Source organism: Physella acuta, unplaced genomic scaffold (assembly GCF_028476545.2).
Source record: "Physella acuta isolate Inbredline_101_S28 unplaced genomic scaffold, ASM2847654v3 ptg000875l, whole genome shotgun sequence".
NCBI classification, from domain to species: domain Eukaryota; kingdom Metazoa; phylum Mollusca; class Gastropoda; family Physidae; genus Physella; species Physella acuta.
This window is the reverse complement of record NW_026732392.1, coordinates 1-21675: the sequence shown is the minus strand read 5'-3', so window position 1 is coordinate 21675 and position 21675 is coordinate 1. Positions and strand designations below refer to the sequence as shown.

The 21675-nt window shown below is 39.9% G+C and overlaps 1 protein-coding gene across 2 annotated transcripts in view; it reads right to left on the bottom strand.

The window, feature by feature from the left end:
• Positions 1-17786, bottom strand: part of LOC131952485 (uncharacterized) — a 76223-nt gene extending 58437 nt beyond the window's left edge. The window contains exon 1 of one of the 2 annotated variants that reach the window (XM_059315168.1): positions 17532-17786. In XM_059315168.1, coding sequence (XP_059171151.1) covers positions 17532-17645 — 114 coding nt within the window. In that variant the 5' untranslated portion in view covers positions 17646-17786. Of the gene's footprint in view, positions 1-4471; positions 4550-17531 lie in introns of those variants that run through there. The other variant, XM_059315172.1, reaches the window with a different exon arrangement.
• Between the last annotated feature and the right edge of the window lie 3889 nt (positions 17787-21675).

Genomic DNA, 21675 nt, shown 5'->3' with positions numbered 1-21675 from the left:
GTAATCTTTTTACTGAAGAAAAAAAAACAAGTATAAAGAATAGCAGTGTGTCTTTTGTTAGTTTAAGCAAGTCTAATGATAATCAAAGAATACTGTACGATAGAAATAAAAAAAAAGTTCTAAGTAGGGAAACAAAAGTCTATACCTGTTAAAAGGCTATTGTCTAACGTTAAGTGCTTTCCCATGAACAGTCTGATAATTGTTCTCTTTCCATTACACACAATGGCAACCGTTCAAAGATATACGCTAGTGATCCATGTGTGTATAAAAAAAAACTAATTAAATTTCAAAGGGGAAGTAACCGCTACGTAGGGGAGGCAACAAAGGAAAAAAGGGTGACAACCGCCGTCAATCGTTCAAACAAATGAACATTTGGTCTGTGTGTTTGTCTGTAGGTTTCGACAAGGAGACCCCCCACTTAGACATGCTAGGATCGCTTTCATTAATTTACAACAAAAAGTTTAAAAACTAAAATGTCTGTTAAATATCCCCCCCCCCCTTTTTTTTTTACTCCATCAACACCCCCTTCTTCCACTTATACTTGCTAATATAGTTTTCATTAGTTTCCAACAAAACGGTTAAAAACTAAAATGTCTGTTAGATATGATACGAGAGTAGAGTTAGGTTTAGATTTAATATGAAGATGACTGTTTAAGTAAGGTTTAATGTCAGCATTTATTACTGGAGATATTTCTTGTGCAAATATTACCAGAATGCGCCTAATTTATCAGGTAAAAAAAAATTGTATTTTAAGCAGAGCCTCAATTCACGGATGACACAGCTGTCTTTCTCACACGGGGATATTCAAACAGGTGTGCTGATATTCACCCCCCCACTCCATCTTATCACCCAAGTAACACAAAACCACCGCTTTGCTATCATCTTTAACACCAGCGGTATCTTTCTGTTTAACAGTATCTTCCCCCTCCCCCCATCTTTCTTCATATTTTAAAATCAGCTGTATCTTTAACAATAACTCCCCCCCCCCTTCATCTTTAACACCAGCGGTATCTTTCTGTTTAACAGTATCTTCCCCCTCCCCCCATCTTTCTTCATATTTTAAAATCAGCTGTATCTTTAACAATAACTCCCCCCCCCTTCATCTTTAACACCAGCGGTATCTTTCTGTTTAACAGTATCTTCCCCCTCCCCCCATCTTTCTTCATATTTTAAAATCAGCTGTATCTTTAACAATAACTCCCCCCCCCCCCTTCATCTTTAACACCAGCGGTATCTGTTTAAATAGTATCCCACCCCCCTACCCTCAATGAGTAGTGAAGCTATACATGTATAATAAATGTGTTCTAACACATCTGAACTAAAACTTCAACCTTTACCCCAACCCTAACCTTGGCCCTAACCATAGTCTAGCCCTCCAACGCAAATATACATCTTTTTGTTTTTATAGATTTGATTATTACATCATTGTTCTTAAATCTGGTGATGTTGTCAACTATCCATTTCTATTTAAGAATAGAGTAGATTTTAAGTTGATAAGATAAGTGAGTGATTAATTGAAATAGTATCGCTTTAACCGATACTAATTAAAATATGTGCATTTAATCTATACATATGCAAGTAAGACGTAAAGATGTTAACATTAATCTAGGTTTATGACTAGCATTATTATATAGGTATAAAAACATAGGCCTACTTAATTAAACTAACGCATTTTCTAGTATTTGTAATTACTAATTAAACGATATGCATTTAATCTATGCATATGCAAGTAAGACGTAAAGATGTTAACATAAAACTAGGTTTATGACTAGCATTATAAAAACTAGGTATAAAAACATAGGCCTACTTAAACTAAGGGATTTTCTAGTATTTTTAATGCATTTGACATAATATATTTATTTCCTTAGTACTGCACACCTCGATATAGTTCACTATACCTGTCTACACAACATAAAAGAAAATCTATTTATAAGTATTGCACTGTCGTCTGCTTGATGAAAAGGAAAAACAATCCAGAATACCACGTGATTTTATCTTCACTTATTAGAACGTCCTGAGATAATTAATCCGAAATTAACAGAAAATGTAAATATAAAGATATACTCAGAATGTAGTTTAAATGATCCTTTAACTTATAATTCACGGTTAGTACACCCTAATTAACTTAATATCCACATGAAGTATACATCTAAATCTATACAGATATACACAGTTTACAGTTTACAACTTTACATCCATGAATCCGAAATCCACCGACAGTTTACATCCATTTACCAATTATCCACACAGCTCTCCACACAAAAGACGTGTTGTTTTCTTTATGTACACCTCCAAGACGTTCGCGCACGTTAGTGGGACGGAGATTATGCGCATACACTGACTAAACTAAACTCCATCCCCTGAGTCGTAGGCAGACCTTATCACCATTTTTACCCCGACCACGGTAAAATCCCTTCCCTGTGTCTACACTCGATCGCTTCAGTTATCCGCGTCTAACTAGGCTGTGTTTGTGTCCCTTTAAAGACTCGGACTGTAAAACACCTAAAATACTGGTCACGATTATTCAAGAAACAAAGCAAATAATATCCCTTTAATATTCTTGAAAAACAAGTAATTATCTAATGAAATACAAATACACTCTATTCAAAAAACAAAATATATTCAATAGTGTTTTGTTTGCATTTTTTTTTAAAAAGTTATTCGGTGCGTATCAGTGAAGTGTTTACAGTAGTTGAATGGAATAATCCCGTTGAGGTTTGATGTGGAGAAAAAAAGGGTATACACGAAAGGTAGTTATCTATCTAGGGGACATAACCACCGCGGGACTTCATTCAGTTGTCTGTCATAACAAAGGGGAATAAGCCGGGGAAAAGGGAGAGAAGCAGCGAGACGAGTGGAGTTTGATGGGATGACGGGATCTGACTCATGTTTGAAGAGTCATCGAAAAATAACAAAAAAATATAAAAAATAAAAGAAAAAGAAAAACTTCTAGTACTTTGTGGAGCACTTTTCCGTTATATGGTACCATTGCTCTGCAACCACATGTTTTTAAATTATCAAATAAAGTATTATATTATGTATGCGTTGTCGGTTTGAGTAAGGGCTAGAGACTTGATGATATGGAAGAACAATGTTAGTCTTATATTAGGCTATGGTCAACTGTAATGATAAGTAACAATAAAAACTGTCAGTGTTTAATCAACAATTCGTTAGTAATTTTGTGATTAAAAAAAAACAACTGAGCCACTTTGAATGATAGCTATTGCGTTCTTTTTTTGTTTCTTAAATTAAGTGACTATTATAACAGTCATCACCCATCCCCCACCCCATTAGTTTATCGGTATTTAATTTAGATGTATATCAGCCGCATACGCTTTTAAATAAAAAAAAACGCGTAAAAAGGGAAATACAAACAATATGTGATGATTGTGATTGGTGTTTTAGACATTACTCCGAGGGGGAGGGGTTGGTGGCACTGTATTCACCCCATCTATATAATTTATATAGAAAATATATACTTTAACCAGTGTCCATTCCCCTACCTGAAGTTTAAGGAGACTCCGTCTTCCCACCCTCCCCTCCCTCCCACAAAGAAAATGTCTGAAAGGTACCAAGTAATAAATATTACATATTACATGTTAGTGGCGTCGCTAGGTTGGGTGTCACCCGGTGCGGACCGCACCACCGCCCCGCGATCGCTACGCCTCTTTAACATGTAAGAAAAGTGTTGCTTTAAAAAAAAACTACGGCTGTCATGGTTTGTAGGACCAACATTACCAGAGAAAATGGCGTATCAAGCTAAACGAAAATCTGGCCAAATATTGGTAATTAAAATTAATGTTCTACCAGCCTGCCTGTATCATGGGTGATGTTTAAATGGCGTCACACATGACGAATAGGTGACCCCTGAGCGTCAGGCTAACTACTAAAAATTAAGGGTGGGTCGGGGTGAATCATTTTAAGTTCATTGGGGGAGGGAGCAGTGGCGTAGCGAGGTCGGGTGTCACCCGGTGCGGCACTTAATGGTGTCACCCCCCAGAGGCGTAGCGACCCTTCCCGGGGACACATTTTCGATGTGCACCCCCCTCAAACTTTCGATTTGCACCACCCCCCCTCAAGTTTTTCTCTATAGATTTTGCTATTTTTTGCCTTGGTGTCACCCCCCTAAATGGTGTCACCCGGTGCGTTCCGCACCCCCCGCCCCCCCCCTCACTACGCCCCTGGGAGGGAGTAAGGCGGGCTGAGGTTTTTTTTTGGTGTGTTATGGGTGAAAGTAGACGACGGTAAAATCGTGATTTTTTTATGGACGATCTTCGATCTATAATACGCAATAATAATATATATGCAAAGTATATTAAACAAATAAAAGAAAAATAAAGCAAAAACCCAAAATGCTTGTCTTTTTTTTTCGGAAAATATTTCTTTTAAAATACAAGAGTTAGTAAGTTAGATTTTATATACAGTAGTTTAGTAAGAAGTATTTGTTTTTAACCATAAATTCCAGACTTACAGTTTCATCAAAAGGCGATGAGCGACTGATACTGCCCTGCTGGGTACTGTCAATAGCTGGTTCTGCTCTAGCGCTAGGAAACTGCTTGCCATTTGCAACATTTGACTTTTCTGGCAACATCTGATTTTGATGACAGGTGACGTCATTCACAGAAGAAGAAAGCGTCTCATCAAAGGAAGTGTTAAATCGGACATACGATTCCTTTACGTCACGTGGTTTCCCTCGGGTTTGTTGTGTAACATCCCTTTGGTATTTGACGTCAGCACTGTTGATGCCAGGATAGACGGAAGACGGAACAGAGGATGAGGCGAGCAGAGACCCAGAGGTTTTGGTTGAGTCGGCTGGTCTAGAGGTAGGTCGCATGGTCTGAGGACGGTTGAGGTCATTCAGTGGCGTTGTCCGTTCAGTGGTCACAGGAAGTTGCTCAGGAATAGTTCGGGAAAGTTCTTGGCGTGGTTTGTTGTAGGGATGTGTTTCTGTTTGGTGGAACTTTTTATCTGATTTGTCGGCGTGGTCATCGTTATCATTATTAACAAGAGCTATTTCGTTTCCATCGTCCTTGATTTTTGATATTCCAGGTTTTCTTTCTAAGGATCTGTAGCCTGAAGATAATGTTTCACTGGATGCATGAGCAGCATTGTGGGCAGAAGTGCGGGCAGCTACTTGGGCAGAAGTGCGGGCACCCGCTTGGGCAGAAGTGCCTTCAGTTACTTGGGCAGAAGTGCGGGCAGCTGCTTGGGCAGAAGTGTGGGTAGCTGCTTGTGCAGAAGTGCTGTCAGCTACTTGGGCAGAAGTGCGGGCGCCTGCTTGGGCAGAAGTGAGGGCAGCTGCTTGGGCAGAAGTGCGAGACGTGTAGGCAGCAGAGTGGGCAGTACCTTGGGCAGAAAGGTGGGCAGCGGCACCAGCAGCATTGAACGAACTGTGAACATCGGATTGTGCTAAATTGGGAGGGGCAGTTTGATAAACGTGACGGGCAGGAGCATGTCCATCATAAAACATAGGCTTCTGGTAACCTACAACTCTTTGGGACATGCCCAAGCTGGGCCGAGATGGACGTGTGAACCTGGTCAAGGTTGTTCTACTGTCGTCATTAGGATGGGATGCCCAGTCCTTACATGGCGCTGCTTGTTCTGGCTGAGATTCTAGAGAACGCTGTTCTTCAATTTTACTCAACAACTGCGGGTACAATGTGTGCCTTCGAAACTCTCGTCCAAATAATGAAGCACGTGTTGCATTATCTGCGCCAGTTTTCTGGGAATGCGGAATTCTCACCTGATCAGGTACGTAGTCATATCCAGATGTTTCAGAAATTTCCGTAAAACTTGGTTTTATCTGTATAGACCTATTATCATTCGTTGAAAATCTGCGATGAGTTTTGTCAATATTTTTCACGGGTAAACAAGTTGAAGACGGCAAAGATTGTCTTTGAGTACGTGTAGAGCTCAAGTTTTCTGAAGAACTCTGCTTGTCTAAAGAGAGTAATGGAACAGCAGGCGTCATGCTGTCTAGCGTGAGCTGGCTGAGTTCTTCAAGGAATACAGACGGGGATCTAAACACTTCCTCGTCTGCTGAGTCAAGATTTGCGCGCTGTGGTTTTATTCTAGAGAAGTTTCGTGTATTGTTAGGTGTTAAACAATTCGGATAATTTGAGAAGTTGGGCGAGGGACTTTGTTTCTGTAGAGTTGTATGACTAGTTGTTGGGTGTTGTGGTTGATGCGAGGTTTGCGGCATGCTTGGCCGTACTGGAAGCACATTTGTTGGATACATGGATGTGGATGTTTTCATCAGTGCTGGACTACGGCCGTCTAAAGATGTGTGACGGTGTGGATGCCGTCTCCTTACCCACGGTACTTTCTGGCTATAAATAGCAGCAATATCCACAGACATTGCCCTTTTTACGGGCCCTCTAGAGCTATTTATAGAAGCGTTTGGTTCTTCTCTTTGTCTTTGGGGCGAGGGTCTTGTTTCACTAACAATTTGTCTATTGGGAAAATTGCCTTTTGACAATCCCTTCATGGTAGTCGTGTTTATATTATGTATAGTTCCATGCAATACTCTTGGGCTGTTCTCTTCGACTATTCCGGGGTTTAACAATCCACGATTTTCACGATCTTCATAACGAAAGTTGCGTAAATCATTGTTTTCCTTCTGCTCAAAACATTTCGTAGAAGATGAATTAGAATTTAGTGGAAAAATTCCGATATTGTCTTTGAGATTCTCGATTGTCGCTGAGTTTGTCACTGGAAAACACCGAGACAGATTCACATTTTGATCCCCGCTATAGCGCTGTTGTTGTTGTTCATCTGGTTGTCGATGTGGTCTGTGTGGTGGAACACCGTCATCCGGAAAAAGATTCACTGGCTTTAAGTGTGTTAAACGGCCTTTACGGAACCGTCTGGGACCAGTTTCATACGGTGCGGATCTGGAAGCTACGTCATGTTGGCCATCGATTCTCTCCCTGTTGGGGATCTCTGTGTAGGCTTTGGATGTATCCACAAACCTGCTTGTTCCGTCTTCAGGTGTATGGGTGGTGATTTTATGTTGGTCAGGTTCTCGACGTTCTCCAGGACGTCCGCGCTGATAAGAAGAGATCATCTGTTGTTCCTTGTTGAAAGATTGAAGAACTGGGTGGGTTTTACTTGAACGTTTAGATACGATGCTATCTTCTCTACCAGGATCGTCTTTCAACAATGTAGGGTTGGTGTTGGGTTGAGGGTTGGTGTTGGGTTGAGCGTTTGTGTTGGGTTGAGGGTTGGTGTTGGGTTGGGGGTTGGCGTTGGGTTGAGGGTTGGTGTTGGGTTGAGGGTTGGTGTTGGGTTGAGGGTTGGTGTTGGGTTGAGGGTTGGTGTTGGGTTGAGGGTTGGTGTTGGGATGAGGGTTGGTGTTTGGTTGAGGGTTGGTGTTGGTGTTGGGTTGAGGGTTGGTGTTGGGTACAGGGTTGGTGTCGGGTTGAGGGTTGGTGTCGGGTTGAGGGTTGGTGTTGGGATGAGGGTTGGAAAACCTGTCTAAGACGGGGGGCTGTTGTGGTAGGCCCTTCCTGAGAGGTGTGGAGGTGATAATGTCTTCTTTCTTCTTGCACCATTGGAAATAATCTGTTGATAAAAAATACGAAACCAATTTACAAAAAAGACGAAAAAAAAAACGCTAGAAAAACTATTTTATTTATACTCATTGACATTGATACTAAAATATAATTTATTTTTAAAAAGTACATCTAAGTTAAATTCTAAATATAACCTTTAACGTAGACTTTACACCAGAGGCGTAGCGACGGGTATGGGGGGGGGGGGCGGGGGGGAGGGGTGCGGACCGCACTGGGTGACACCATTTAGGGGGTTGACACCAAGGCAAAAAATAGCAAAATATATATAGAGAAACTTCTTGAGGGGGGGGGGTGCATATCGAAAGTTTAAGGGTGGGGGGTGCATATCGAAAGTTTGAGGGGGGGGTGCAAATCGAAAGTTTGAGGGGGGTGTAAATCGAAAGTTTGAGAGTGGGGGGAGGGGGTGCAAATAAAAAATTTGAAAGTTTGTCCCCGGGAAGGGTCGCTACGCCTCTGGGGGGGGGGACACACCATTAAGTGCCGCACCGGGTGATACCCGACCTCGCTACGCCACTGCTTAACACTACCCCTAAATATTGCCTTATGAGCTGTGTGGGTTTTTATATCTAACAAATAAACAGTATTTATAATGTATAACTGAATATCAGAAAATTTTCGTTGTTAACACATTTAGAAGATTGTTTGAAACACGACTACAAACTGTTTTGTTTACCTTTATCTGTACACGTCATTCTAGACTCGAAGCCGGCATTCATCGGATGACAATCATTCAACTGCAGCCGGTTAATTGAGCTCCTTCTGACCGGCACAGTCGGTGGGTTCTCCCCTGTGTTACGGTTGTTGACATTGTAACTTTTATCACATGAGAGTTCATCATTGGTCGCCAACACGGAGTTATCTGCGCTTCGTTTGTCTCTGATGTAGTTTATAAACGATGGAGATATCCTCGATTGAATGTCTTCGTGTATTTCAGCAACAACTTCTCTGCTTCTTAAACTTGGTATCACATTAGATTTCACCCCATAAAGTTGTACATCTCTACTACCACTAACTTGTTCCACATGTTGTCTATTGCGAAACGGCCGAGACATTTCAGTGTATGTTTCATCTGCATGTTCAGATTCTAATTTTAAAAATTCCATTGGTGATTTGTTGTTCGTGAACTCGCTAGGAGCATGCAAAAGTTCGATTCTTCTCTGCTGATGCACACCAAATGGCTCGGATAATCTACGATTTGATGTACATCCACTACGACTTTGATCAATTGTTGAAGAATTTCCTGAACTGAACGTAGCTGGACGAGCGTGGACTTTAGCAGACTGCTGGATTTGCCTAAAGTTTTGACGAGGGTTTTCTGCTCTGTTCTCAGACTGCTGGAGTTGTCTCATACTTTGCCCATGATTTTCTAGTCTGTTCTCAGACTGCTGGAGTTGTCTTATACTTTGTCCATGATTTTCTTGTCTGTTTTCAGACTGCTGGAGTTGTCTTATACTTTGTCCATGATTTTCTGTTATTCTTTCAGACAAGACCACAGGCGAGTTATTTTCTTTATTATCGATCTCGTATTTAAATTTATCAAACTTATCTTGCCTGGACACACCTGAACTTCTCACCTGGGGAACGTTTTGAGAAGCCACCAGCAGAGGCTCAGCTCTGTAGCAGTCACGGTTTGTTTCCGTCGTTCCACGTGACTGGTTCTGTGGCATGGACTGTCTGTTGGTTATTTTCCCGTCAAGACGATCTCGTGCTAATCCTCTATCATTTGGTGTCCTATGGGTTTGATCCTCTATTACCAAAGATGAAGGTCCATCTTTGTGTGGGATGACTGGGTGATTGATAAACGGCACAAACAAATCTTTACGTGGTCTGTTAAATAGTTTCACCGTGTCCGTGTTGTGGTTATAAATCCGTGTGCTGTGCGCTAAATTCGGGTGGATTTCACTCGGTGAAGGTCGAACTGCGGAAACTCGAGCTTCATGTCGAGGCTCTTTAGCGCTTCTAGCTGCCGAGTTGACAAATCCTGTGTGACTAGGATACAGTATAGAGTTAGCCATAGTACGGGCACGGCCAACCATTTGAACATAGGTTGGCTCATTGTCTCTACTCTGGGAGTAACTGGGCTGAGAGCCATTCTTCTGGATATAGGTCGGCTCATTGGCCCTGCTGTGAATACGGGTTGGCTCAGCGGCCCTAAGTTGGACATCAAATTTGTCACTTCCCCTCATCTGAACATAAGTTGGCTCAATGGCCCTACTGTGGATATAGTTTGGCTCCGTAGCTCTACTGTGGATATAGTTTGGCTCCGTAGCTCTACTGTGGATATTGTTTGGCTCCGTAGCCCTACTGTGGATATTGTTTGGCTCCGTGGCCCTACTGTGGATATTGTTTGGCTCCGTGGCCCTGCTGTAAATATTGTTTGGCTCTGTGGCCCTCATCTGAGAACGGATATAGGCCACCGTGGCCACTGGGCTGATCGGGTAGGCACTGTGAGGTCTGCCGCTAGTTGAGCAATTCAAACGATCCGACTTGTCTCCCTTACCGCTGGTGTTCATGATGGGGGGGGGGGGGGGGTCACCCCAACAGCCCGGTACAGCGATGACGTAATAACTTCACCTGTTGCTGTTACAGGACAGGTAATTATCTTTTGGTCACGTGTTCACCTGAGTGACTTGGATGTAGATGACAACTTAGATTTAACTCAGCCAACCGTGTCAGGTAGATTATCTCCCATGCAATGCAAGTCACAAGCTGTAGGTCTGTATAATGTGCTTTTTCACAACGTGTTCATGCAGTTAGTGTTAAACACATGTATTCGCTTGATCACCTAAAATAGAAGATACAGAATATATATATATAATTTAATAGTGTGAATATTAACACAAACACATTCTCATTTTTAAAACTATTGCATATCTAACAAAAATTATTCCTACTCCAATTTACTAATTTTGAAATTATTGTGTTGTTTTTAAGACAACATTCTAAGGATAAAATAAAAACTATATTATTATGCATTTATTAAGTGGTGTTAATTTGTAATGATTGTACCCTAGCTACATGCTGGATATTTAACTTTTACATTTTCATAAGCCTCAAGAGGCCATGAACCAAATGAAACATTCTAATGTCAGCTATATAAGATTCATGTTTAAGATGTTGCATTGTTTTTGATGCAGTTAATGTCTAACAATATGACGTTAATGTTTATAGCATGCATGTTTATGCACATCCGTTTTAGTTTGTATTACGTTTAAGGGGCAATAAGCATGCAGATTATGTAAACTGTTACGAATTAACTTTAAAAAGTGTTTTCACATGTTGAATCTATCGTTTCAACATTATGTCAATATTTTATAGGTGGAGCTACTAGTAAATGCAATCTATGCATTAAAATGATAAACGCAATAAAAAATTTGTAACTTATGAATCATCTACAGATTTTTTACTGCTGTTTAATTTGGTATAACAAAACAGTTTAACAGAAAACTATGGCTAATTTAGCACACACTTTTAAGAATGCGAGAAAAATATATCTTGGTGTATAACATACTTCCGTCTTAGCCACTAAATTAATATATTTAATATAAAATGAAATCCATTAGAATTTTCTAGTTAGAATCCACCAAAGCCATTGCACGTTTACATGGTTGGCTAAACTTCAACTTTTGTTACAACTGTAGAATAGGAATAAACTAGAAACGTTCAGCTAATACAAAACACCAGAAGGTGGGCTTCAACCAACTGTACCTTATAAAATAGACAGGAATTAACAATAACAACAGACGTAATACTAGCCTATCAAAGTGCCATTTCAACGTCCTTTGCTAATTAAAGTACTAACACACTTGTACCATATGAAATAGGCAGGAATTAACAATAACAACAGACATAAAACTTGCTTATTACACATAATACGATTTCAACGTCCTTCACAGATTTAATACAAACACACCTGTACCATATGAAATAAACAGGAATTAACAATGACAAAAGGCGTAAAACTACCCTATTATAGTGGTACGTCAACGTCTTTTGAGAAATTAAGTACTAACATAACTATGCCTTATGAAACAGACAGGAATTAACAATGACAAAAGACGTAATACTATACATTATCCATAAAGCTATTTAAACGTCCTTAGCAAACTATAGCACTAACACAACTGCACCTGATGAAATCATCTTCAAATATTCAACAAAGAAGTAGATGACGAACGTAATACCGTGCTGTTTGTAATATATACATTCCACTAAGAAATAGATACCTTAGAGATAAACGGTGTACGACACCATAACCGCTGTGCCATTTGAAATCCACTGGATGTGGGGCCTATCCACTGTCAACAGATGGTTAACGTAACAGAACACCGACTACACCTGAACAATGCGCGTAGACAGCGGGGGAATCTTTCTACACGTTGGTAACGCAGAAATCCCCCACTCCCCATTCATTAAAGTGTCACCGGTTTACACAAAAAAAAATTTAATTCTCGTATTAAAAAAATATTTACATCAAGATATTCTGGAGACTCCTGTTGTGTAGTTAATGTTCAATGTTTATCTTTTCTATTTTTATTCCCCTGAATGAACACGTCAAGGCTAACCTCCCCTTAAAAGTTGTTCTTGTAAGACATGCACCTATCCAGGTATTTGTTGACGGGCGTGTTTCGGGTCAAGTAGGCTACGTACAGAATTGGCGCGAACTTTTCAAAATGTTGCCCGAGTCTGCGGTATGTACAGGCAAACAATAAACAACGACCCAGTTGACTTTAAATGTTTAACTGTTACTAAAAGTTGAACGCCAAATGTGCCTAGTTTGGTGTATACATTACACAATTATTAAACGTGTGTATAAAATGAACTAATCACGACTAATTAAATACGATTTTGCTGTATTAAAAAAAATCTGTTTAAAAAATCTTTATAAAACGTTGTTTGTTAGTGTTATAGTTTTTAAAAAATTATTTCTCTATATTAAATTTGTTTTTAATTTGTATGTATTATTGTTTTGCTAAAAATGAAGTAATATATTTTATAATTTATACACTGCAGCGCCATTCAAATCCGAAAATATTTACCTAGCACTAACCAAGACACTAGAACTAACCCTAAACCTAACCATGACACTAGAACTAAACCTTTCACTAATCCTGACCCTAGAACTACATGTAAAGCTAAACCTTAAGGTAACAATCACACTAGACTTAACCCTAAGCAAACCTTATCTATATCTGTTAAAATATTAACAAATTTAGTCATTGTCAGGCTAGCAGAGGCGTAGCGACCCTTACCGGCGCCCGGGGACAAACTTTCAATTTGGCGCCCCCTCGGGAGCAAATTTTCATTTGCCCCCCCCCTCAAACTTTCGATTTGCATCCCACCCCAAACTATTTATAATGCAAAAATGCAGCTAAAATGACATTTTAATTTGTTTTTACAACCCATTTTGGCACCCCCTAAGGTCGGCGCCCGGGGACATATGTACCCCCTTCCCCCCCCCCCCCCCCCCCCCATCGCTACGCCTCTGCAGGCTAGTACGGCTGAATGCACTGAATAACAAAACCAGCAATGAGCATCGTGTCTGAGATATAGGTCTACACCTGAAGTAAGGTGGGCTTAAACCAAGGCTACAAATCTAACGTTACATCGTGTTTGAGATATACACCTTAAAAGTAAGCTAGGTTTTAACCACGGCTACAAATCTAACTTTACATCGTGTTTGAGACATACACCTAGAGTTTGAATCAAGGCTACAAATCTAACGTCACATCTTGTCAGAGATATAGGCTAGGCCTACACCTGGAGTAAGATGGGCTTAAACCTCGGCTACACATCTAAACGTTACATCGTGTTTGAGATATACACCTTAAAAGTAAGTTAGGTTTTAACCACGGCTACAAATCAAGCGTTACATCGTGTCTGAGATATAGGCCTACGCCTGGAGAAAGGTGGGCTTAAACCTCGGCCCCACATCTAAACGTTATATCATGTTTGAAACATACACCTGGAGTTTAGATCAAGGCTCCAAATCTAACGTTACATCGTGTTTAAGATATACACCTGGTGTAAGATGTGCTGACACATCGGCTACAAATCTAACGTTACATCGTGTTTGAGATATAGGCCTTCACCTGGTGTAAGGTGTCTTTAAACCAAGGCTACAAATCTAACTTCACATCGTGTTTGATACATACACCTGGAGAAAGGTGGGCTTAAACCAAGGCTACAAATCTAAAACGTTACACCTGGAGTTTAAACTACGCTACAAATCTAAACGTTTCGGCGTCCTGTCCCCTAGCGTACGACAAAAAAAAAATGTCCTTTTATTTACTAGGTAGCACCTATTGTAGGTCACGGTTCGGATTTTCCCGTTTAACGATGTCGAAAAGCTGACGTAGGTGTTTGTCTGCAGGTGGTTGACCTTGTTTCTTTTACCTACTAAATGCCGTCACAGATTCATTAAACGCATTTACAATAACAACTTCTGGTCAGTAATAAGAAAACTCAATTATTCATTAGATTAAATAGTTGTAATTATTTGTAATAAACCATAAAATCAAAACGTATTTTTGTTAAGCTAAGTACTGCTAGCAGTTATGCATGGCTTTTTAGGAAATCTTATTTGAAGTATGATAAAAGCTAAACTTCTTTTCGTTTAACTTGCTACACAATCTCGGAAAAGGGAAGGGAGTTAACTTTCATATTTTCAAGAGTTAACTTTTATGTTTATTGAGTTAACTTACTTGTTGGCGTTATTCATTTTAACATCTATCTTATTACATCTATATTGTTTATGGTTAACTGTATACGAAGTTTAACAATCGTGTTAGCTGAATTAAGATAGGTTATGTGATTGAAATGTGTCACTATTGATATTTACATGATGTCATACTATTTTTTTTCTTATGAGTAAGGGGTAATTTTTGTGATGGTTTCTGTTGAGAATGCGAGGTGTCATATTTAAGTCATTTTAAAACGTTATTTTATACCAAAATGTAGTTATCTGTTTTTTTTTTATGGCGATATGGGAAAAAAAAAGGGGAGTAGTGAGCGGGTTGATTTTTAAAAGTCTGCGAAAGGGTGAAGTCATTTAAATACGAAATAAGACTCACTCCAAACAACTCAACAAAATGAAGTTATGCAATTGATACATTCCTGTAACATGGATATGTATAGAATGAGATTTCTTTTAAGGCTACATAATTACGTTGATCGTAAACATACGTAACCTTAACTTTGATCTAGATCTAGATTAAACATCTCATATATTAATACGTTGATGTTTTTCAAACCAGAATCTTAACAGCATTCGGTTTGTAGGTTTTAATTATTGTTATTGCTAGCTCTATTTCTTTATCTAGGTCTAGCCATATCATTTAACTTATATTATAAAACTAAAATTAAAAACATTTAATGTATAATAGATTGGTGGTCTAGTAAACTATAAGGAAAAATAAAACAAAAACTTACCTTAACGTGTCTGAGACATCCGCGATAGAAACGTCAACAACACGTTTGTTGATGTGTAGAACAAAATACTACAACATTCAACAAAAATTTAATCCGCGAAAAGGTACACAGAAAAATATTGCGATGTGTTCATGTTAAAGAATGTAGGCCCATCGAGACTCGAATGTAGGAGTGTTGAGTTCAAATCCCGATGACACGGTACGAAACGGGCTGAAACCTGTTCACAACGTGTCAAACATTTATCGTCTGCTTTAAATAGAATGATATCAATTATTTTAAATAGCCTGGATCTTAGAGTCTCGTATAAAATTTATCAAAACTGAAACTAACAAAGGAAAATCAATTGTTAGAATAGAAACACTATCTCAACAGGAAACCAAAACATGTTTTTAAAAAAGTCTAAAAACATTCAATTTGAAAAATTTTTAACTTCCGCGTTTAATAGTTTAAAGATAATTTATTTGAAAAAAATTCAAATCTTTCTTAGGATTCTGTATGGTGTTTAGCACTCTCTATCTCCTCTTTCTTTTTCTCTCTCTCTTTCGCTCATCTTTCCCTCTTTTTCTCTTTGTGTCTCTCTTCTCTATTTCTCTACCTCTCCTCTCTTTCTAACTCCCTTTCTCTCTTCAACTTCCTCTTTCAATTTCACATCTTTTTCTCTCTTCCTCTTTCAATTGCACTTCCTCTTTTTTCTCTCTCTCTCTCTCTCTCTCTCTGTTTATATCTCTCCCTCTTTCAATTCCACATCCTATCTCTCTATTTCTCTTTCCATCTCTCTCCTTCCCTCCCTCTTCATCTCCCTCACGCTCTAAAACCAACATGTACCCAGGGAGACTAAGGATACACGAGATAGAACACCACAATTAAGGTAATTAGACAGCCTAACGTGCCCTAATCAATAGTGGCGAGATGATTTGTATCTTCACAGGGAATTTGATCAGTTAGTTGATGGTGGGGTATGGTGAGAGGTTGGTGGTGTGGTAGAAAGGGGATGGGGATGGTGGTGGTGGTTGTCGTGTAGTCGGTGGTGTAGTAGGAGATGGGATGTGGGTGGTGGTGGTTGTCGTTGGTGTAGTAAGAGAGGGAATGGTGTTGGTGGTGGATTGGAAGAATTTTCTGGTGTTGCAGAGGGAGAATGGGTGGGTGTTTGGTGGTGGTGGTAGATGGGGAGAAAATCGTTATGTTGTATTAAAGAGGATGGGGTTGGTAGACGTGGTTGTGGTTTAGTCGGCGGTGTGGTTGTGGGGTTGTTGGTGGTGTAGGATTTGGAGAAAATGGTGGTATTGTCTTAGAGGGGTTAAGGTTGTTGATGGTGTAGGTTTTGGAGAATTGTGTAGGGTATGGAAGGAGGGAGGGAATGTGTGCAGGGAAGGAGGGAGGGAAGGTGTGTAGGGAAGGGAAAGTATAGGGGTGAAGATGAAGGGAGGTGTGTAGGGAAGGTAAGGGGTAGGGGAGGTGTGGTGGTAGTGATGGAGGATTTATGTGTAGGGTAGGGGGATGAAATTGAGGTAATAAGGAAAGGAAGATGGGAAAACGTACATAATTCAAAGAACGATAATTTCACGGACCAATAGACTATTGACTATTAATAAGGCAAAAGAGGGCGGTATGACTATTTATACGGCAATGGACGATGGATGATGGCCAACGTCATACTGAGACCCGCATCAAATGACTTATAACCTACATCAAACATCTCCCTAGCTGAGTGATGAAAGTGTTTTCTCTGTGTCTCGGTGTCATTATTGCAGGCTGCTACACTAAAAGGATGCCATCGTAATGCGTCTCTATACACACTGCGCTCATTGCTTCTTTTAGGCATCCCTCCAAGGAGTGGGGGACCCGAAACTCGCCCCCCCCCCCCCACCGACAAAATAGTTATTTAAATAGAAATTATATACTTGTAATTTCTAGCCCACCCCTTGAAGTTTCAATTGCCCCCTCCCCTTTCGTAGCAAAATTTGTTAAAGAAACCCTGATAGTGTTAACGTGGACATAAATAAAACCTACTCCAAAAATCTTTACATAACAAAATAACGCCCCGCTCAAGGTTCAAAACCCGTGCAGCTGTGGGTTACAATTTCCTCACCGCTCAACGTAGTTCAGTTGTACACCCAGTAGAAGCGTAATATCAATGGTAATGGAAAGAAGTAATTTCCTCCTCACCCCCGAAAATAAGTTTCAAAGTGTGTATTCTTTATTTTCTTGCAGTTTCGTTGGTTTCAGGCACCAGGCATACCTCTCCCACCCCCCCCCCCCCCCAAACCCACCCCATCCCCCAATAAAAGAAAAAAAATTAAAAAAATTGAAAATGTTAATAAAAAAAAGAAAATGTATACTTTAACCATTGTCCGCCCTCCCACGTTGACCTCCCTCGAAAGTGTCCCCCCCCCCCTCTTTCCCACCGCATAGTAAAATGTCGTAAAGAAACCCTTTTTTTTCTATGTTCTAAGAAGTGAATCTATTTTAAAATGAGCAACTACCGTTCTTTGTAAAAAAAAATGTAGTGGTAATTAAATGACTTACCTGTTCGTCTTCCGAAGCAGGGGCGCCATTTGCACCCACCGTTTGACTCCCTTTAGCGGGGCGCACGGTGATGGATGCGTAGGGTCGCACCGGCGTTGAATACACGGACGTCATGGTACGCTTGAAATATGTTAGGGCAGCTAATCCATTGTGATTTTTGTCCTATGTTCAGTTGTTTCCCTTTACAAGCTCCAACATTTCGAATCCGGTGACGAAAAATAGCGAGAATTTATACATAAGCAAGTAGCTGTTAATGCATACAGAATGTAGTCAAATTCTCTATATTAAATACAATTTTGTTTGATGCCGTTAAGAATCCCGAAAAAGGCCTCTATCTTTTTTTTTTAAATATTTTCTCCAAATGGCAAATTTTATTATGCCATTAAGAATCCTGAAAAAAAAGGCCTTTATCTTTCTTTTCAAATGATTTTCTCCAAATGCCAACTGTTATGATACCGTTAAGAATTCCGAAGAGAAATTCCAAAAAAATTATCTCCGAGGATAGCTTTCCCCTGACGTCACTGACGTGAAACAGCAAACTGATGACGTGTCACACAGTTATGAGCCTCTCACCTCCCACTTCTAAATTTGTCAGACGAAGATGATACCATGGCGTGACGTCACGTGAGGTGTCCTCGCCAGTTTTTCACAGCTCGTTAATTTCTGGCAGACGTGAGGCAGGCCGTCACCTGGGCTTCAATCACATGGTCATAAGTCACCGGGGTTTGAGGCTTCAGTCATGTGATAATAAGTCATCTAGTTTTAGCTTCCAGACATGTGGTCATAAGTCATCTGATTTTAGTCTTAAGTCATGTAATCCTAAGTCACCTGGTATTTTATTTCAGTATTCAACTAGTTATAGGCTTCAGTCAAGTGATCTTAAGTCATCTAGTTTTAGTCTTTAGTCAAGTGATCTTAAGTCATCTAGTTTTAGTCTTTAGTCAAGTGATCTTAAGTCATCTAGTTTTAGTCTTTAGTCATGTGATCTTAAGTCATCTAGTTTTTAGTCTTTAGTCGAGTGATCTTAAGTCAACTGGTCATAGGTTTTTAGTCGTGTGATGTAGAGTCTTCTGGTATTTAAGTTCAGCCGTATGATCTTAAGTCACAAGTCACCTGAAGTTCAGTTCATCGTAAGTCACATGGTTTTAGTCTTAAGTTAAGTCATGTGATCTTAGTCACCTGGTCTTAATCTTTAGTCACTCTGGTCTAAAAACATTAGCCAACTGCCTAATGTTTGCAGTCACCTTAGTTTTCAGTCAGCTGGTCCTGCCACCACCATCATGCTGACACTGTCCGCCACTGACTCTATATATGTCCCTCTCCCATCTCCAGTGTAACACTAGTATCTAGTTCCAATTTGTACAACCCAGTTCTACTGTTGTACAAAATCCACACTTTATTGGAGTTTAGACTGGCGCAGTCAGTTATAGACGGAGATAGATTCACATACCAAACATGTCGCAGATTTATGTACTCATAGTGGCAATGCGGTACAAATCCATACTTAAAGGTAGTTTAGACTGGCAGTCCAGTATAGACGATGAGACAGCCTCACATCCCAAACATGTCGCAGCTCTATGTTCTGTTAACAGACCTCAAGTAGTGGTTCAACATTCCTAAACATGTATAAAAAACAAATATATTAGTATGTTATTTAATGAGAATACTATATAATTAATTCTAAATTAATATTCCGCTCACAGTGTTACCCTTTCGAAACGCCCCCCCCCCCCCCCACACACTTACAGTAAAACCGCGCCCCCTCCTTGCTTGCTTGAATGATATAAAATTTATATAGAAATATATACACACTTTTACCAGTTTCCGCCCCCCCCCCCCCTCCCCCACACGAAATTAAAAAAAACAATTAAAACATTAAGTCCAATATCAAATAGTCATCTCTTGTGGTTGTTTTATTAATTCCAAGTGCATGTGATAAGAATCGATAACATTAAATAGTAAATTAGTAAATTTCTCCACTCTAGTCATTTTAAATGTATTTTCTTCTCCTATACTAATACAATGGAGAGCCTCTAATGTTGTGAAGGATTAAAGTCCCTTACGATAATTACTGGTGAAACGCGCTAATAGGCTGCACTGTTTTTTGCAAGTGTGTGTTCGCGTGTATAGATAAAATGTTACAGCCTTTTTAAATACAACTTACATGAGTACTGTAGGCTACTGTTTATTCCGCATGTTTAATTAAAAAGTGATACTATCATTCTTGTTATGACCATCTATAAGTAAGGTATTCGAAAACATTTTAAAGAACAAGTAAAAGAATTACCACGAAATTACCTATAGACCTACTACCGCCGAACCCCCCCCACCCCCACTCCTCCACCCATATGAGTTATCTCTTACCATGGAGGTACGGGGGGAGGGGCTACCGTTCGGTCATTAAGCCTACAGATCAATAAACCAAATTCGATTTCCACTCACATTCATAATCAAATCGAAAGATTTCGATCTCAGGTTAACCGCGATCCTAATGTGAACTGAAAGTGTTCAATAAACAATTTTTTATACGGTAAATCAAACGTCATACAGAGAAGTAAAGCCAATCCCGGTGTAAGTCGATAATAATTCCAATTTTATTTTTACGCCCTTCTTAAATATCTCAGGGCCTCAATCAAGTGATTAAGTAAACGTTGTTTTTTTTTTTATTTCGCGATCTGTTATTGAATAGGGTAGACGAACTAAAGTGGTCCGCTTCAGTGAAAATTCAAGCTGTTAAACTTGAGTCGGTACGTATAAGAGCTGGGTAAGCTCAGACGAGGCCTTGTGGTTTAAGATAAATTTATGTTGAAATTAGTAAGAACGGGGACATCACAAGTACCTAGGCATTTTTTTTTAAGTAGTGAGAGAATGTCATTCAAACTTATACTGCAATGTAAAATAATAGTGGGAATTTTGTTATAGAATTGGGCTCAAATAACAGAAACATGTATAGTAAGAGCCAGCCTTCTCCTTATTAGAGACGAGAAAGTAAGACAACCTAAGGCTCTACCAGGCAATATGGCAGAGTAAGAAATGTTTAACTAAATTAATGTCTGTAGATTTAACTAGTGAAATGTTAACGTAGTCAGTAAATATAAAACTCTGACATAAATTACTAACACCATTTCACTCAGCACATCCAAGTGACCTCAGTTTCATATAACTTTCTCAAGAAATTAAGCAAGCAACTTTAAAATTTTATTTAGGCGGCACGGCCTGTGTATCCACATTTGAAACACTTTTCCATCGTGTGTTTATAGATGAAATTCGACATAAGTGGCATACCTTCTTTTTCGCTCGACTTAACAGCTTATATTACATCTGTCACCTTTCCTTGTGACTATCGGCTTAGCCGTTAGACCGTGCTATGTGAAACACCTGTGGTAAATCAATCAATCAATCGATGTGTGGATAGGTACAGCTTAATCACTGGCCGCTCACGTCATCAGCTGCTATGATATTGATGGGGAGAAGATAGGAATTTATTGTGATGGGGCGACGGGAGTAGGGTGGAGGGTAATATAAGCAAGCTGGGCATGGTCGGGGGGTGGATTCGGTCAGGGGCGGACTGGATCAAGGGTGAACTGGATGGGCATGGTCAGTGGCGGACTGGATGCGTCTAAGAGGCCAGGGAATAAAAGCGGCCCGTCTGAATTACATTTTTAGTGCTCATTCTTTTATGGGTGAATTTTACACCACTGGGGATGAAGGAAGGGACATTGTAACATGTGATAGTACACACTCACAAAGTTGGGGTTAGTTTACCAAGTAATACTGTTTTTTTTTTTAAATAATCAAAGCACTAATAGGCTTATTACAGCACCGTTCCAGGCGGCCCACCGGATCGATAACCCTCCGGTCTGCCGTGATTTTTCCTTCTGTCCCAGTACATCGCTGACCATAAACCTGTCCACACTATCCCTTGACGAAAATAGGCCGGGCAAGGAAATCCTGGAGGAAGACCGTGAAGTGAAGGTTGCCGGGCTTACATAAACGCTAATAAAGAGAGCCGCTCAAAACCAAGTCCGATGGAGAGGTGTGGCTGCAGCAATTGGCTCCCCAGGGGCCACAAAGGAATAAGTCAAGTGAATCCCTTTATACGCCGCGGTCCAGAAACAGGTAGAATCTGCGTCATCTGGCCTAT